This window comes from Lutra lutra, chromosome 1 (assembly GCF_902655055.1).
Source record: "Lutra lutra chromosome 1, mLutLut1.2, whole genome shotgun sequence".
NCBI classification, from domain to species: domain Eukaryota; kingdom Metazoa; phylum Chordata; class Mammalia; order Carnivora; family Mustelidae; genus Lutra; species Lutra lutra.
Window position 1 is genome coordinate 57,546,643 of NC_062278.1, and position 16,457 is coordinate 57,563,099.

The window sequence follows — 16,457 nt, forward strand, 5'->3', positions numbered from 1 at the left end:
AAGAGATTCATAACACTTTTGAAATAATTTACTTCCTCCCAAGACTTCCAGTGTAGCTCTGCCCTAGCCAAAAACAAGATAACTGAAGTTAATTCTTCTAATGAAAAGTGTCTTCTGGGCCTGATTATGTCATTTTTCTAACCCAGTATCTTCTCCTACTCCCTATTTCCTCCCAGGAATGAAGTTCTTTCTCCTTTCTTATCCTTCAAAACATATTGCAACTTTAATAATGTTCTTATCCTTCAGGTAATAGTGATTGAAATATTGGGTGATTACTGCTGTTTTTAATACTGTTGGACTTAACATTCTAAAACAGGAAGATGGGGTTTTGGAATAAAAGACTACTTCCAACTAAGTTTAGAATTTGCTAGAAACCTTCTAAAATAGTACTTTAGAGGGAATGACATAATGGAAATAGAAAACAGAATTCTGGGTGCTAAACACAACAGAGAACATTTTTCTTTCCAAGAGGGGACTCAAATAATTGTTCCAGAGAACACTGACTAAAATTAGACAGTGAGTACATGGTAATACATTAGAGGACAGAGACCAATTTTTTAAATATTGATTCCTAAGTAAACTGCAGTCCCTTTCCTTTTATGGTTCACATCAAACCTTTCCATTTATCATTCACTGAACATTTATTGAGCACCAACCATGTGTCAGACTCCATTCTAGGAAGTTGTGATACCTAAGTGCACAAACCTGACAGAAATCCCTTTATACTAGTAGGAGACAATAACAAATTACATGTTAGGGGAGACAAATGTTACAGAAAAATTGAGAACTAGAGCATAGTGAGGGAGACAAATGGTGCTGGTAGGGGTTGAAAAACAGCTTGGGATTTGATTTGATTTTTTAAAGATTTACTTATTAGGGAGAGGGAGAGAGCACAAACAGGAGGAGCAGCAGGCAGAGGGAGAGGGAGAAGTGGGCTCCCAGCTGAGCAAGAGGCCAGATATGGGACTCAATCCCAGGATCCTGGGGTCATGACCTGAGCTGAAGATAGACACTTAACCAATTGAGCCATCCAGATGCCCTCAGTCTGTGATTTTATTTTATTTTTTTAAAAGATTTTATTTATTCATTTGACAGAGATCACAAGTAGGCAGAGAGGCAGGCAGAGAGGAGGAAGCAGACTCCTCGCTGAGCAGAGAGCCCGAAGCAGGGCTCGATCCCAGATCCCAGGACCCTGAGATCACGACCTGAGCCGAAGGCAGAGGCTTTAACCACTGAGCCACCCAGGCGCCCCATCAGCCTGTGATTTTAAAGAGGGGTTCGGAGTATGCTTTTTTGACCAAGTGATGTAAAAGCTTTACCATACCAGCTTCTGGGGAAAGGTCATTTCAGCCAGTGCCAAGGTCAGGGAACAAAGGCAGGGTTCTGGAGGTGAGGTTGAAGGTGAAAGGCATGGGGTGGGAGATACTTAGGTGTAAGTTTTGGAGGTCGTAACAAGGACTTTGGTTTTAACTCAGAATGGAACAGGACCCATAGGAGGCTTTTAAGCAGATAAGTGTCATGATTTGACTTGTATTTCTAAAGGATCTTTTCTTTTTTTTTTTAAGATTTTATTTATTTATTTGACAGACAGAGATCACAAGTAGGCAGAGAGGCAGGCAGAGACAGAGGGGAAAGCAGGCTCCCCACTGAGCAGAGAGCCCGATGCGGGGCTCGATCCCAGGATCCTGAGATCATGACCTGAGCCGAAGGCAGAGGCCTAAACCACTGAGCCACCCAGGCGCCCTCTAAAGGATCTTTTCATATATGAAACTGAGTATTTTGAAATCTTATTTAAAAATTCCAGATATAGGAGCACCTGGGTGGTTCAGTCATTAAGCGTCCCCAGGGTCCTGAGATTGAGTCCCATGTCAGGCTCCCTGCTTGTCGGGAAGCCTGCTTCTCTCTCTCCCACTCCTCCTGCCCTCTCTAGCTGTGACTCTGTCAAATAAATAAATAAATAAATAAATCTTAAAACCATATATAAAACCTGGCACACCTGTGTATCGTTCCTCATTAACCAATTGTCAAATGCAAATTGTTATCACAACCAAAACATTAACACCACTGTAGTAACATCTAATCTTTATTCTATATTCTAAATTTCCTGGTATTCCACATGTAGCAGAACTGTAACTTACTCAAACCAGGGCAGTTTTTAAAAACGGTATATAAGGGCACCTGGGTGGCACAGTTGGTTAAGCAGCTGCCTTCGGCTCAGGTCATGATTCCGGGATCCTGGGATAGAGCCCCACAACAGGCTCCCTGCTCAGCAGGGAAGTCTGCCTCTCTCTCTCCCTCTGCCTGCTGCTCCCCCTGCTTCTACTCTCAAATAAAATCTTAAAAAGAAAAAAAAAATTAAAACGATATATAGCTGGGGACCCTGGGTGGCTCAGTGTGTTGGGTGTCTGCCTTTGGTTCAGGTCATGTCCTGGAGTCCAGGGATCCAGCCTCATGTCAAAGTCCCTGCCCAGCTGGGAGTCTGTTCCTCCCTCTTCCTATGCCCACATCCCATTCATGCTTTCTCTTGCTCTCAAATAAATAAAAATCTTAAAAAAAAAAAGATATACAGCTTACACAGAGAAAATATGTACACATATTTAAGCACGTAGTTCTGTGGATTTTTACATATGGATAAGCCTTAGTAACTGCCACTCAAAACAAGGTCAGCTCACTTTATGCTGATGACAATAGGTATGATCAGGACTACCTGCTTCTCTGAGTAGATTCGTATTAAATCTTTTTGGCAAGAATATCATCAATGGTACATCCCATCAGAAAACACGTTTCTGTTTGTGTCATTCCTGGTGCTAAGTCTGAATACTCAGTCAAGGTGGACATTACCCATTTTTTCTACAAGCCCTATCTTGCAAACTGTAGACTTACTTGAGGCACTTTCAGATAAATTAATACCAATTCAGTGAGTTAGCATTTAAAAAATTTCCCCATCTTTCTCCTCCCACATCTGCCCCTTAGGGCTGCGTCCTTGGAGATATAGCTATTTCCACTTTTGCTTTCTGGCAGGGAGTTCACAGGCTTTCTTGACACAGATCCATTTGCCTTAGCCAGCCATATCTGGACAGAACCTGACTCCAAAGTTCAATGACTTCAATACCAATTCTTGGGAGCTTATAGGTCTCTTTGGAGCCAGGAGAAATTCGGAGGGCTGGCTCCAGATGTCTCCTATCACCATTCCTGTGGCATCACATACCTTGCTCACACCACACATGCGCTTCTGGAGAGACAGCTCTGCGTGACTGTGACTTCAGTTTCCACGTGGGAAATTGGACATTTTCTCTCCCCCCGGCTCTTCCCAAATATCTAGATCATAGGGCAAGTTCCCTTTTCTTTGCCACAGAATTCATCTGAGGGATGGAGTATTGAGCTCCAAGTTGTCTTTTTTTCCTTGTAATATTTGGTAAGCTTGGGAGGGAGACAGTGCAGGAAGGGTAGACTAGGGTAGCTAAAATTATAGGAATTTGGAAGGAGGCTTGTGGTAATTAGGGAAGTGCTGGGGAATAAATATGACTTTAGAAATTTAACCTTGCTAGGGGCAGGAAAAAGTGGTAGTTATCTTTGTGGTGGACCTACAACTAATTTTATAGAGATAGCGAAGTTCACTTTTGTGTGTGAGGAAGGGAAAGCCACAAGCAGACTGGGAAGACAAAAGAATACAAACTTGGGTAATCCATCGAAAATAAGGGAAATGTATGGGACACCTGGGTGGCTCAGGCCATGATCCCAGGGTCCTGGGATAGAGTCCCACATTGGGGTCCTTGCTCTGCAGGGAGCCTGCTTCTCTCTCCTCCTCTGCAGCCACTCCGCCTGCTTATGCGTGCGCGTGTGCTGACAGATAGATAAAATCTTTTTTAAAAAGTAAAAGTCTAAAAAGGAAACAAAGTTAAAATTCATAGTATGTATACAATAAGAAATAAGGAATAAAATGTGTAGATCATTTACTTACACTGAAAAATTCTGACCACTAATGAGCAATCAGTGTAGAGACACTGCCAAGAACATGGAAATATCTTGCTCATCAAAAAACATTCCTCTCTAGTTTTTAACACTGAGGATTCTTTTTTTATTTTTTAAAGATTTTATTTATTTATTTGACAGACAGAGATCACAAGTAGGCAGACAGGCAGGCAGAGAGAGAGGAGGAAGCAGGCTCCCCTCTAAGCAGAGAGCCTGATGCAGGGCTCCATCCCAGGACCCTGAGATCATGACCTGAGCCGAAGGCAGAGGCTATAACCCACTGAGCCACCCAGGCACCCCTAACACTGAGGATTCTTGCCTGAATCTGTCCATATCATGATAGTTACAAACTTTCCAACTCTACTACTCCTTCTAGTACATTTTGGAGGGGGGAAAAAAAAAATCTCATAATCCAAAAATCCACAACAATAAAACAATGTTGGAAACTGCCATAAAGCCACAAGTGGGAAAAAAAAAAAATCTTTTCTAAGAACCACAGGACTCTAAATTCAGGAGGACATAAAAATTTTAAATAAATCAAACTCATCGAAGTGTATACAGTAAATGTACAGTTTTAAAAAAAATATCAATCCTACCTCATTTGAGTGGTTTAAAAAAAATCATGCCAAAAAAATCATGATTTTTGGCTTAATCCTGAGTTAAGAATATTAATAATTTGCCCAGAATGCATATGGTCTCCTATACACAACACACATTTGAAATCCAATACATTATGAATTTTTTAAGATTTTTTATTTATTTATTTGACAGAGAGAAATCACAAGTAGGCAGACAGGCAGGCAGAGAGAGAGAGGAGGAAGCAGGCCTCCCGCTGAGCAGAAAGCCCGATGTGGGGCTCGAACCCAGAACCCGGGATCATGACCTGAGCCGAAGGCAGCGGCTTAACCCACTGAGCCACCCAGGCGCCCCCATTATGAATTTTTGAGTGAGAAATATCCTTAAATATTTTTAACCACTAGAAACATATATAATAGTTACAAGGGGAAATAATATCAACAAAGTGTTCTGTGTTTTTATTCCAGAGACACACCACAGAGGTCTCAGGTTATTAAGAAAACATCAAAAAATATTTTGTTATATTAAAAGTATGTTTTGGGGAGTGGGAAAGAATAAAAGCTTTCCCTTAGGTTTGAAACACGCTACAGTTTGAAGCCATGAACCTGAGCAGCCTCTGGGGGAGTCAGGCTCTCGCGAGAAGAGAAATCCAGCTTGGAAGCTGTACAGGTGCGCTTCCCACTCCACCCCTTCCGCGAGGCTCGGCGAGGCTCAGGCTCCCACCTTAAAAGAACTCTTAGGGTTGCTTCTATTTCAGAAGGGTCAACGTTTGGTAGTAGAATGACTTTTTCATCTTATTTAGCAGAATAAATAGTAATTTTGAAATGCTTTTCCAATGTAAAGCATTAAGAGCCCTTGTATCCCAACCCACGACAGTTCAGGCCCTGGTAGGGGTCTAGGGATCGGAGGGTAATATCTGCAGTGGACCAGCCCGTGGGCCCTGGAGGTAGGAAGATGGAGGGTGTGGAGCAGCCTGCAGTTCCCCCATCAGTGGCACTGCGGAGTTGCTTGTAGTTCCCTTTCTACCAGTAATCATAATCACCGCCGTACCTCTTTTCCTGGTACTGCGAGCTCATTGGAGGCTTTTCATTAACACCTTATTCCTACAAAGCAAACAAAATATGTTCCTTTTTAAAAAGATAAGATCCAAGAAGAAACATTAAGTTACACCCTTAAAAACAGCCAAGAATGCCACTGGTGGAACTGTTCCTGAACTTGAGGATAGTGGGTGGAAAGCATGCAACTAAGTCATCGAGGAGTGACTATTAGGCCTGTTATGTCTCTGTAATATGCTCCTATCCTATGCAGCCCAAGGCAGGAGAAGCCCCCCAATGGATTTTTTACCATTTGCCTAGTGGCCTTGGTAGGTCATTAAAGGACTCTCCAGAGTGACCTCAATTTTATTCAACTTGTTTGGCAGCAACAATTCTTGGCAAGAAGTAGGACAGCCAGAAGGGGGAGAAACAGGTGCACACTCACATACTTTGTCCTGTGAGAGACAGTAACTGGGCCCAGGGGCTGCCACTCCAGGCTGGGGGAGGGGGAGTCTAACCTGAGGGTTCCACCTACTTCAGGCTTCTACCTCTGTCAACTGTCCAAGACCTGTCAACTGTCCAAGACCTAGGATGTTCAGTAACCTTGACCCTAAGGATGGGGCCCCTGTAGGCCAAGGGGGGATGGTTCCAGCACAACTGAGGGCTGGGGAGAGGGATCTCTGGGCTGCACCAAACTAAACCCAGAAGCACACCCTTTTCAATACGGTCCGAATGGAAATCTCCTTTGAGTATCCTTTTGATGCACCTCTCCATTTGTGCTTTTGGAAAACACCTCTAGTCACCCCTCCTACTTGTCTGCTCCAGGTATTCAAGCCTCAGAAAGGCACCTGTATCCTTCACTGATCTGAATCTCCCATTATCCAAGCGAGTGTATCATTTCTACCTTGCTCTGCTTCATTTATATTACCTAAAGCCAGATTCTATTTTGGCACCTTTAGAAGATGCTAGGCCTGTAAAACCTATTAAAAACAACTTTCCCGGGGCGCCTGGGTGGCTCAGTGGGTTAAAGCCTCTGCCTTCGGCTCAGGTCATGATCCCAGGGTCCTGGGATCAAGCCCCACGTCGGGCTCTCTGCTCAGCAGGAAGCCTGCTTCCCCCTCTCTCTCTGCCTGGCTCTCTGCCTACTTGTGATCTCTGTCTGTCAAATAAATAAATAAAATCTTAAAAAAAAAAAAAAACCCAAAAAAACAACTTTCCCACATTTTTCTAACAGATCTTACACTCTTCCCTCTTCTACAATGTAAGCCTCAGTGCACTTACTTGTTTCCAACCCTTCAAGGGCCCATCACCCAGCAAAGAGCTGCCTGATCAGATTCCGTGTCCTTCACTCTAATCTTTTTTTTTTTTTTTGTAAGATTTTATATATTTATTTGACACACAGAGAGAGATCGCAAGTAGGCAGAGAGGCAGGCAGAGGGGGACGGGGAAGCAGGCTCCCTGCTGAGCAGAGAGCCCTATGTGGGGTTCAATCCCAGGACCCCGAGATCATGACCTGAGCCAAAGGCAGAGGCTTAACCCACTGAGCCACCCAGGTGCCCCTTCACTCTAATCTTTGAAATTACAAAATTTTGCATATATATCCTTTTCTTTAAAACTGGGTGATGGGCATTAAGGAGGGCACATAAAGCAGTGAGTACTGGGTATTACAGAAGACTGATAAATCATGGACCTCCACCTCCGAAACCAACTAATACACTGTATGTTAACTGAACTTCAATAAAAATAAATTTTAAAAATAAAGTGATTTTTGTTGTTTATATTTCCACTGTATTACAGTCCTATACTATGACCAATGAAATGCGTATACTTTGGGGAGAAAAAAAACTGTACTTAATTCTCCTCAGTAAGTTCTCTATAAAAGTAAATACAATGGAAACACAAACAAAACCCCTAAATACAATAGCCTTTTGGAATTAAAAATTTCTTTACAGGGTACCTGGGTGGCTTAGTGAATTAGGTGGCTGCCTTCCTCTCAGGTCATGAGACCCTGCCCCACATGGGGCTCCTTGCTCAGCGAGCAGTCTGCTTCGCCCTCTCCCTCTGCCTGCCGGCTCTGCCTCAGTGTGCTCTTGTGCTCTTTCTGTGTGTCAAATAAATAAATAAATAATCTAAAAAAAAATTTCTTTACAGGCATATAAACTTCTTGGTGGCTGCTTAATTTTCATACTTTGATGACTTTTGTATACCTCCCTGTCAACGTGGCTCCTTTTATCAGTGATGTGGAAACTGAGGCCCAGAAAAGTGAAGTGGCATGGGTAAAATTATGGAAATGGTTGCTGCTAGAAAAGAGACTTTGGTGGAGGGCTGTCCCCTTCCTTGAGCCAACGCTGTTGCTGCGGCTTCGACACAGAACAGTACTCACCCGCTTTACCTCACCCCACTTCACCTGTTTATCAATAGTAGTGGCTTCTTTTAATAAAAATATTGCCCATCCTATTTAGAATCAGAAATCTTAAAAGAATTAGCTAGTCTAGGGGTGCCTGGGTGGCTCAGTGGGTTAAGCCGCTGCCTTCGGCTCGGGTCGTGGTCTCGGGGTCCTGGGATCAAGTCCCGCATCGGGCTCTCTGCTCAGCGGGAAGCCTGCTTCCCTCTCTCTCTCTGCCTGCCTCTCCATCTACTTGTGATCTCTCTCTGTCAAATAAATAAATAAAAAATCTTAAAAAAAAAAAAAAAAAAGAATTAGCTAGTCTAGTTTACACAGAGAACAAAAAATTTATCCGGTCCCTTCCCCCCAGGTCTATTCTGCACCAGCCAGTCATTGTTGATTTTAATTGGCTTAGAATTTAAATTACAGAGAAAAAAAAAACTTTTGTTTCTCTTCACAATTGTGCTTCTAGAGTAGGCTCTTTGGTGATTACGGAGGTATTTCATTGATCACATAACGTAACTAAAGGCATCTTTTGAAAGAGCACCACGGGCTACTGGGTCAATTCTAAACCTTCAAAGCTGACTATAATCAGACCCTAAACTAATGATATTACTTAAAATCTATAGTGCTCAATTAGAGCCAAAACTTTTTTTTTTTTTTTTTTTGCATACACTGTATATTTCCATCTTTATGACTTCGTCAAAAGGAATCCCACTTGCTGGAATAATTAATACCCACATTTTTTTTTTTTAAATGCTTTCCCACATCAGACACAGTGCTAAGAACTTTACATTTATTAACTCATCTAATCTTCATAATACTTCAGATAGGCATTATTATGCCCACTTTATAAGGAGCAAGCAGTTTTGTTTTTTAACCATAGCTGTCACCCTAAAATATTAAAAATTTCTACTTTGTTTTAAATTCTCTCAGCCTTGGCATTGGTTGCTCTATTAAAAAATGAGCTTTCTTCTTCTTTCCATGTAGGCAATTCTTCCTTCAAGATAAGAAACCTCTTCTTTGTTACTAGTCATCACGTGCTACGCTTACAGAGCAATATCCCCATTAGCCTGGAGTCTACTTAGGGGGCTTTGTTGCTGTCATTTTGCTAGTCATTATTTCTGACATGCATATACCTGTAATACAGTATTTAATCAATATTGTTTCTCCACAATTGTGGGTGGGTCTCTAGGCAGAAGCAGTAAGCCCTGACCTATAAATGCTTTTTCTTAGGAATACACTTAACTCAGTAATAACTTTCTTGGAACTCTTTATTGACAGCTCGTGCAAGAAATACGGATCTATTTAAAATTAACATGCATCTCCTCTCTCCCCTAACTGAACACCAGGTGTCCAGTTTTCGTTTGTAGAAAAGCACCAGGTAGTTACCTCCGAACACATTTGGGGCACAGCATATTGTCCTCCAAGTGTGGGGGTGGAAAATTGCAGGCCGGTAGCAAGAACAGGGCACATACTCTTCCCCGTTTTTCAGGCACCCAGGCTTGTCCTGCATGGAATTGCAAGTGAACCCAACCTTCTGTGTCTGCAGGCAGACTTTTTCCATGGACCACACACCACCTGACACCTGGAGAAGGAAAGGGAGGGAAAAACGAAGACAGCATGACTAAATTCTGATGTTCTTCTGGTCAAGAACAGATCATGGTCTTTGTTTCTATTAAGTGCCAGCTCCAAGATATAAGCCCTGGAATCCTAGCTTAACCTACTCTGTCCTGCGCCCCACCCCCTTATTTTTTTTAAAGATTTTATTTATTAATTTGTCAGAGAGAGAGGGAGTGCGAGTGAGCGAGCGAGAACAGGCAGACAGAGTGGCAGGCAGAGGCAGAGGGAGAAGCAGCCTCCCTGTAAAGCAAGGAGCCCGATGTGGGACTCGATCCCAGGATGCTGGGATCACCTGAGCTGAAGGCAGCCACTTAACCAACTGAGCCACCCAGGCATCCCTGTCCACTGCCCTTTTAGAAAACCATACAGAACAGTTTTTATTAAAACTTTAAAAAGGAGAGGTGCCTGGGTGCCTCAGTTAGTTAAGTGGCTGCCTGCCTTCAGCTCAGGTCATGATCCTAGGGTCCTGGGATGGAGCCCCACATCGGGTTCCCTGCTGAGCAGAGAGCCTGCTTCTCCCTCTCCCTCTGCCTGCTCCTCTACCTACTTGAACTCTCTCTGTCAAATAAATACATAAAACCTTAAACACACACACACACACACACACACACACCCCACAAACTTTCAGATGGAAAAAGTAAAGCTGGAAGTGCTATAGCTCCAAGTGGGTAAATGATAGTACGAAGGAGGCAAAACTTTACCTCTGCCCATCCTAGGTTTGGAGCAGGGACTCCCTCACAAAAAGATCAACAAAAGAATATCGGTTTCCTTCTCTCTCTCTCTCTTTTTTTTTAAGATTTTTAAATTTATTTGACAGAGAGAGATAAACGGAGAGGGAACAGGAGCAGGGGGGATGAGAGAGGGAGAAGCAGGCTTCCCACTGAGAGCAGTCTGAAGCAGGGCTCAATCCCAGGACCCTGGGATTGTAACCCAGGCTGAAGGCAGATGCTTAACGACTGAGCCACCCAGGTCCCCGGAGAAAATCAGTTTCTTAATGCATATGGCACACATCACTTGAAGAAACCACCAACGAAAACAAACTCAAAATTGTGGCTCAGAATCCTTGTTTTTACAAAGAAAGAGGAATTTGCAGAGAAACAACAGGAAAAAGGGAGGCAGTTTTAGGCTCCTGGAGGCATTAGAGAGTGGGCAGGTCAATCTATGCGGAAGGAACTGATTAAGTAAGGTTTCTCTGGTGCCACCTCTCAGTGGACTGTCTCCAGCAAAAAGAGAATTTATAAGCTGCCTTTAGGCAGTAAAAAGGGACTTTTCTGGGTTGGCTGCTCTTTAATTGCCATCAGCTCAAAACAATTTTTATTATACATTTTAAAACAATTTAGGACAGGTATAATTTCGGGTGACATACTCTGGTTTCCTTCAATAGAAAGACTAAACCGGAATGGTCTGGGAGGGTCTGCATGAAATGGGTTTGGGGTTTCAACAGGCATTGTACTGTGCTAACCAGTTTATGGTTTCTTTTAATTTTATATCCTGTAATTCTTACAACATTGTGAGGTAGGTGTAATTATTAACCTATTTTATGGTGAGGAAATTGGGAACTGTATTAGACAACTTGGTAATGTCACTCACTTAACAGACTTTAGAAGATCCAAGGCTTAAGCTCAGGCAGCTGATTTTAGAGCGTGCTCTTTGAATTCCTTCAAAAAGGGGAAAGAAAGCCAAACAGATTGCCATTCCCTTCTGATGACATCAATAATTTGCAGCAGTGGTTTTCAAATTGCGGTCCCCAGACTAGCATCATCAGCACTGGCTGAAAAATTATTAGAAAAGAAAATTCCCAGGCCCTACCTCAGTTCTGAATCAGAAACTCTGTGGGTAGGGCCCACAGAGGAATCACCCTTCAGGTGATTTTGATATACCCTAAAACTGATTGGAGGTTAACATCAATAGCATTTTTTTCCTCAACAGGACCAGAACGAAATCTCAAGCCTGGGCTTACCGTGGGCCTCCTGTGGTGATTCCACGGTCTCCATCTTGCCAGCCCTGCCTGCAATTCTGGACCAGGAGGCAAACACAGCATCTGGGGCCGAAGTTGTCACAACAACAGTATCGACTCCCTCCAGGAGAGCACCAGACCCCACAGGGGTGGGTGCCCCACCCTCAGGGGGAGCAGCCACCTCGGGAGGGTAGGTCCCGTCGGAAGATACCCTTTTTCCGAAACCTTCCAGAGACATTTCCCCCTGCTCCATCTTTGATCTTCTTTGTGACTGTGAGAGAATCTTGGCCTCCTCTGCGGTGACAGGAATGTTCTTCTACAAACAGGGTTTGCAAGATTAAGGTGCTGTCAGAAGTGTGGTCCAATTTTTATGATTTTACCCAACTTTGGTGTGAAGTGGCTGGTGGTGGGGATGGAAGGGGGAGGTCAGTATGGGTGGGTGGGTGTACTGTTGTTTCTCTTCAGAGGGAAGGAGAGGCTAAAGTAATCCCTCCACGGACTTTCTGATGCTAAATTAGGTAATTAGAATGAGGACTAAACCTTCCACTCTGTCAAATCCCTACAAATCACTTACCTGTTGATCAGGGTAAGCATATTCGCAGATTCTCTTATATACATCCAGTTTCTAAGACAAGAGAAAAATGAGTTAACAATCAAGTAAGGATCCTACCCCTCCTCCCAGGAGCACTGCCTCCGACCCTGGGCCGTCACCTGGCCTTTGGTGCTCAGCTTTAGTTGCTGGCACCAGGCCCGCAGGACGTCCCGGTGAAGCATGTTGGCGGGTGGCAATTTCGAAGGTAATGGAGGAACTGGGATTTTCTTCCGAAGTCTTACTTTTCCACTGCCTTCTTCCTTCTTTTCTGAACAAGATGCAGGAGGAAAACAGGATGAAATTAGCAATAATTCCCTTTTGGACAGCCTTTTAAAACGTGAAAGTACAACTTTAAGTTCTCCCAACCCAATCCCCATTGCAGATTCAGTGACTTGACAAAGACCCCAGAACTTCCAAAAGACACAACCTCAAACCTGGGACGGACTTACTACTTCGGAATCTCCAGTTTTTACTTCCTGAAACTTCCATACTTGCTCCCTTGTGAGCACTTACACCCAGACTTGAACGAGGTTGTACTAGAGACCTTACTTCCAATCCAGGGGAATGAGAGTAATTTTAGACCCGATGTAATCCTCAGTGGGGCCTGGTCCTCTCACCAAGGAACAAAGCAAACCACTAGGCAATGCTACACACAACCACCCGTTCTCAGAATTACATCAGCCCTCCCCACTCTGGGCAGTGCTTGGGTCTGACCGCACACAGCTTCCTCACACTCTCTCACTGTCCAGGAAAGACTTCTAGAACACACTCCAGAACAGACAACTATAATGACACTAACAGTTATGAGGCTTTACCGAGTGCACATTACTAGTCAGGTTATCATGTAGGCATTTTTACCCAATTATTCCCTATCCACTACAATGGAGCCTGCAGCCCACTTCATCTGACCTGGGTAAGTTAAGTATTATCCTCAATTCTTAGAAAAAGAAGGTGGAGGTTTAAGGATGGGATTTCAAATTTATAGCAGTCTGTCCCCAAACCACTGTACTCTGAGATCCCTTAACACTAAGCAGTGAGTGAGGTCAAAATGATGAACAGAACAAATAAACCGTCAGAGTGTGGAGACCTGAAGACACCAGAGTTTTAACAGAGCCGGCTGAAGGAAGGCGTCAGGCACGGGCGAAGCAAGCTCGACGCCAAAGGAAGTGGAGGGTTTTCAGAATACAGGACCCTTTTTTTCTTCCTGCCTTTTCTATTCCTTCAGAAAATTCCTCAGTCTTCTTAACCCCAGGAAAGGAGATTTGAGGGCTTGGAGACTTCTTACCTTTGTCTTCTTCCATCGATCTTTTTCGTTTGGTCCCGCTGGCGGAGGTTTTTTGCGACTTGGGTTCACCGGAAGCCTGCTCCTTCTCTCTGGCTTCTTCTGATGCTGGTTCGGATAGGCCAGCCAGAGAGTGCTCCCCCGACTTCGTGGCGTTCTGCCGGGGACAGAGGAGCCGTCTTCCCGAGGGTGCCCGACCCACCACACGCACTACCTGCCTCGAGATAACTCACATCCACGGCACCAGGACAGTCATTACACACATCACTGGCAGTGCAGAGTCTCCTCTGGGAAATCATCTCAACCCCAGGCTGACTTCTAAGATGGGGTACATGGGGAAATGGGAGGCCGAGACGAAAATATGAAAAAAGACAAAATATAGATACAAACCACAGAAGTAGAAGAAACTAGGCTCTTTGGCCAGGGGGTGCGGGAGCCCTTACCTAATATCACCTGCCATATCCATTATTCTCTTACCTGAAGATTTTCTTCTCCCATTTCTTCGGTCCTGATCTCTTCCAAACAAAGTTTTCTCCTACTACTGCCAGAGGGATTCTATATATACTCCTACGGTGGTTCCTTGTGTTTATTTAGCATGAAGATATACAAATGTCTTTAATTCAGCGGACCAGCCTCTCCACGGCCCCAAGGGCTGGTCGCAGAATTCCTTTCCAGCCTAGTTACCTTGGCCTGAAGAGACTTCCTCACTCCACGCCAACCTTCCACTCACTTTCTTAAATCTTACTTCTCCTTCGGAATCTCATTTCCAGTATTCCCTCACCCGGCCGCCCCTCCTAATCTCCTCAGACCAAATCACTTCTGCAAGTTGCCTCTCTGCCTCCCCCTTATCAGTCAGTTTTACATTTCCTTGTGGGATTTGATCAGAGCTCCTTACCCCCTTTCACGGTAAGCTGCCTAAGGGCAGAATTTCTCTCTCCACCTGGGCCCTCAAACATTGTTTAACTGGGCACCAGAAGCAAGAGAACACTTGAGGATACACTTATCTGATAGAGAAACCTCTTACATAAGGTGTTGACGTATTTTTTATTTTCTTTCATTAACTCCCCGCAGCAACCTAGTAGCAATTTCCAACTCTGTTTTTCAGATGCCGAAGCTACCTAACCAAAGACACACATGCAGGCATTTCTGACGAACACAAAATCCCTACCTCAAAATCCTTTCCAGTGTCCTCAAGGTGGGACCACAGGACAAATTAACACTTGTATGGCATTTTACATCACTATAGCAGCTTTGCATTCGTATACAAATTTTACATTTGCATAGCCTTAACACAAACCACTCACTTTGGAGCCTAATGTCTTAAGTCTTAAAATTGGGCAAAAATGCTGGTTGAGAGTGTTCGGGTTCCCTTAGCACCACGGTTCGGTTCCACTGAAAGGTCTCAAATCCGCTCTACCTTTTTTTTTTTTTTTTTTAAAGTAAGGTCCACACCCAGCCTGGAAGGCATTGTGGGGCTTGAACTCCTGACCATGAAATCAAGCAGGGAACTGAGATCAAGAATTGGATGCTTAACCTGCTGAGCCACCCAGGCGCCCCAAAGCTTCTCTACCTTTAATTTCTGCCTGCGGTGCTTGTTAATATGTCTAACTTTGGATTATTCCATAGCCCCGGTGACCCTTGGAAAAGACTGGTTCAGACCTACCATTACTGGTTTAGGACTGGTGTCTGTTGAGGGCAAATTAAAGCATCTAGCTCTCTCCACCAACCTCAGTTCCATTACCTATTCCGGAAGTTTTCCCTTCACCTCCCTTCTTCTCCTGTCACCACTCCCCTCCAGGCCTGGAAGCAGAATCTTCTTAAAGACAGGATAAAGCATCTTTTCAAAACCAAAATAGGAAGCCCTGTTTCTTACATACAGTCTCCTTGCCCCAATATTATCAGGCTGCGATTGTTATTTAGGACTTTACTTTTTTTTTTTCCTTAACAAGAGGAAATCGAGGCGCATTCTTTTCTCCTCAAAACAGGGATCAAGTGTGCTCAAGCGGGAGAGAGAAACAGGTTGAGGCTCTCAAAGACAGACAGAAACAAAACTACTGAAATTGTATTTACCTTTTTGCCTTTTGCTTTCTCCATATCCAAAGAGAAGTCAAGGTTGACAAAAAGAAAATTTCTTGCTTCTTAAATGGCCCTGGGCCCAAGATTTTAAAAGTCTCCTCCCTTTTCAAAAAGTCTTTTAAAAGTCTCCTCCCACTTCCTGTCACCCAAGGGCGCTCTTCTTTTTCTCCTCCCCCTCTTCCCTCCCCCACAATTTGTGAATGCTAATTATGTGTACTCTCTTATTCACGAGGTGTCTCTAGTATTAATTAATTAGTAAAACCTTTCCTACCACTTCTGTGAGCTTTTTAACAGAATCCCCTACCGCATGGTTCAGGAGACATCCGGCAGTTGGAAGCTCCTTCCGAAAAAATCCAAGAGAGAAACAAAAGTTCCCAGAGACTTCTCAACAGGATGTTCGAAGGGATTTAATGAGGCAACTTGTGGAAACAAAAGAATTCCAGGGCCGGACTGGTGGTTTGAAGGAAGCAAAACCTTAATCCTGTCCCACATAATTTTACTTCTTCAGCAAGATACTCAGCCAATCGCAGCTCCACCTTCCCAGTTACACGCATAGCCCTTTCCTGTCTGCCAACAAGCAGTAAGAGTAGTTTGTAAAGTCTATTGAGTTTTTGTTTTGTTCCAAACTTTAGGTTTAAAAATTCCATAGCCATATTTTATTGTCCTCCATTTTATGGATGCTGAAAGTACGGACAACATTATGTTGTTAACTTGCTGGATGATGCAGTAAGAGAAAACCAGAAATCAAGTCCCGTGAGCCTTATCCTACCCCTCAAGCCCCTGACCTACCAACCCTCAAACAAGGTCAAGACTCTCTCTTTAAAATTAGTCTGAAAATATCTCCCGCTCAGATTGCTCCTCCCTGTCAAACTGGGGGGGGGGGGGATCGGAAATGGGAAGGGAAGAAAATTTCTACGTTAAGAGCCAGCGATTGTGGGATTCAAACCTTCCTTGGTCTG

General features: G+C 43.8%; 1 protein-coding gene across 1 annotated transcript; it reads right to left on the reverse strand.

Annotated features, from left to right (window-relative positions):
• Nucleotides 1-5,493: 5,493 nt before the first annotated feature.
• DPPA4 (developmental pluripotency associated 4) lies at nucleotides 5,494-15,576 on the reverse strand. Its single transcript, XM_047690505.1, has 7 exons — nucleotides 15,493-15,576; nucleotides 13,426-13,579; nucleotides 12,260-12,408; nucleotides 12,123-12,173; nucleotides 11,552-11,864; nucleotides 9,361-9,556; nucleotides 5,494-5,651 (listed from the first exon to the last, which is right to left on the reverse strand). The coding sequence occupies exons 1-7, from the start codon at nucleotides 15,514-15,516 to the stop codon at nucleotides 5,621-5,623; spliced, it is 918 nt and encodes a 305-aa protein (XP_047546461.1). The 5' UTR covers nucleotides 15,517-15,576; the 3' UTR covers nucleotides 5,494-5,620.
• Between the last annotated feature and the right edge of the window lie 881 nt (nucleotides 15,577-16,457).

Coding starts and splice junctions, on each gene's coding strand:
- DPPA4 (XM_047690505.1), bottom strand. CDS start 15,516: ATGGAGAAAGCAAAAGGCAAAAAG. Junction 11,865..12,122: donor ATGCTTACCCTGATCAACAG/GTAAGTGATTTG, acceptor CCCTGTTTGTAG/AAGAACATTCCTGTCACCGC. Junction 9,557..11,551: donor ATCACCACAGGAGGCCCACG/GTAAGCCCAGGC, acceptor TTCCTTCTCCAG/GTGTCAGGTGGTGTGTGGTC.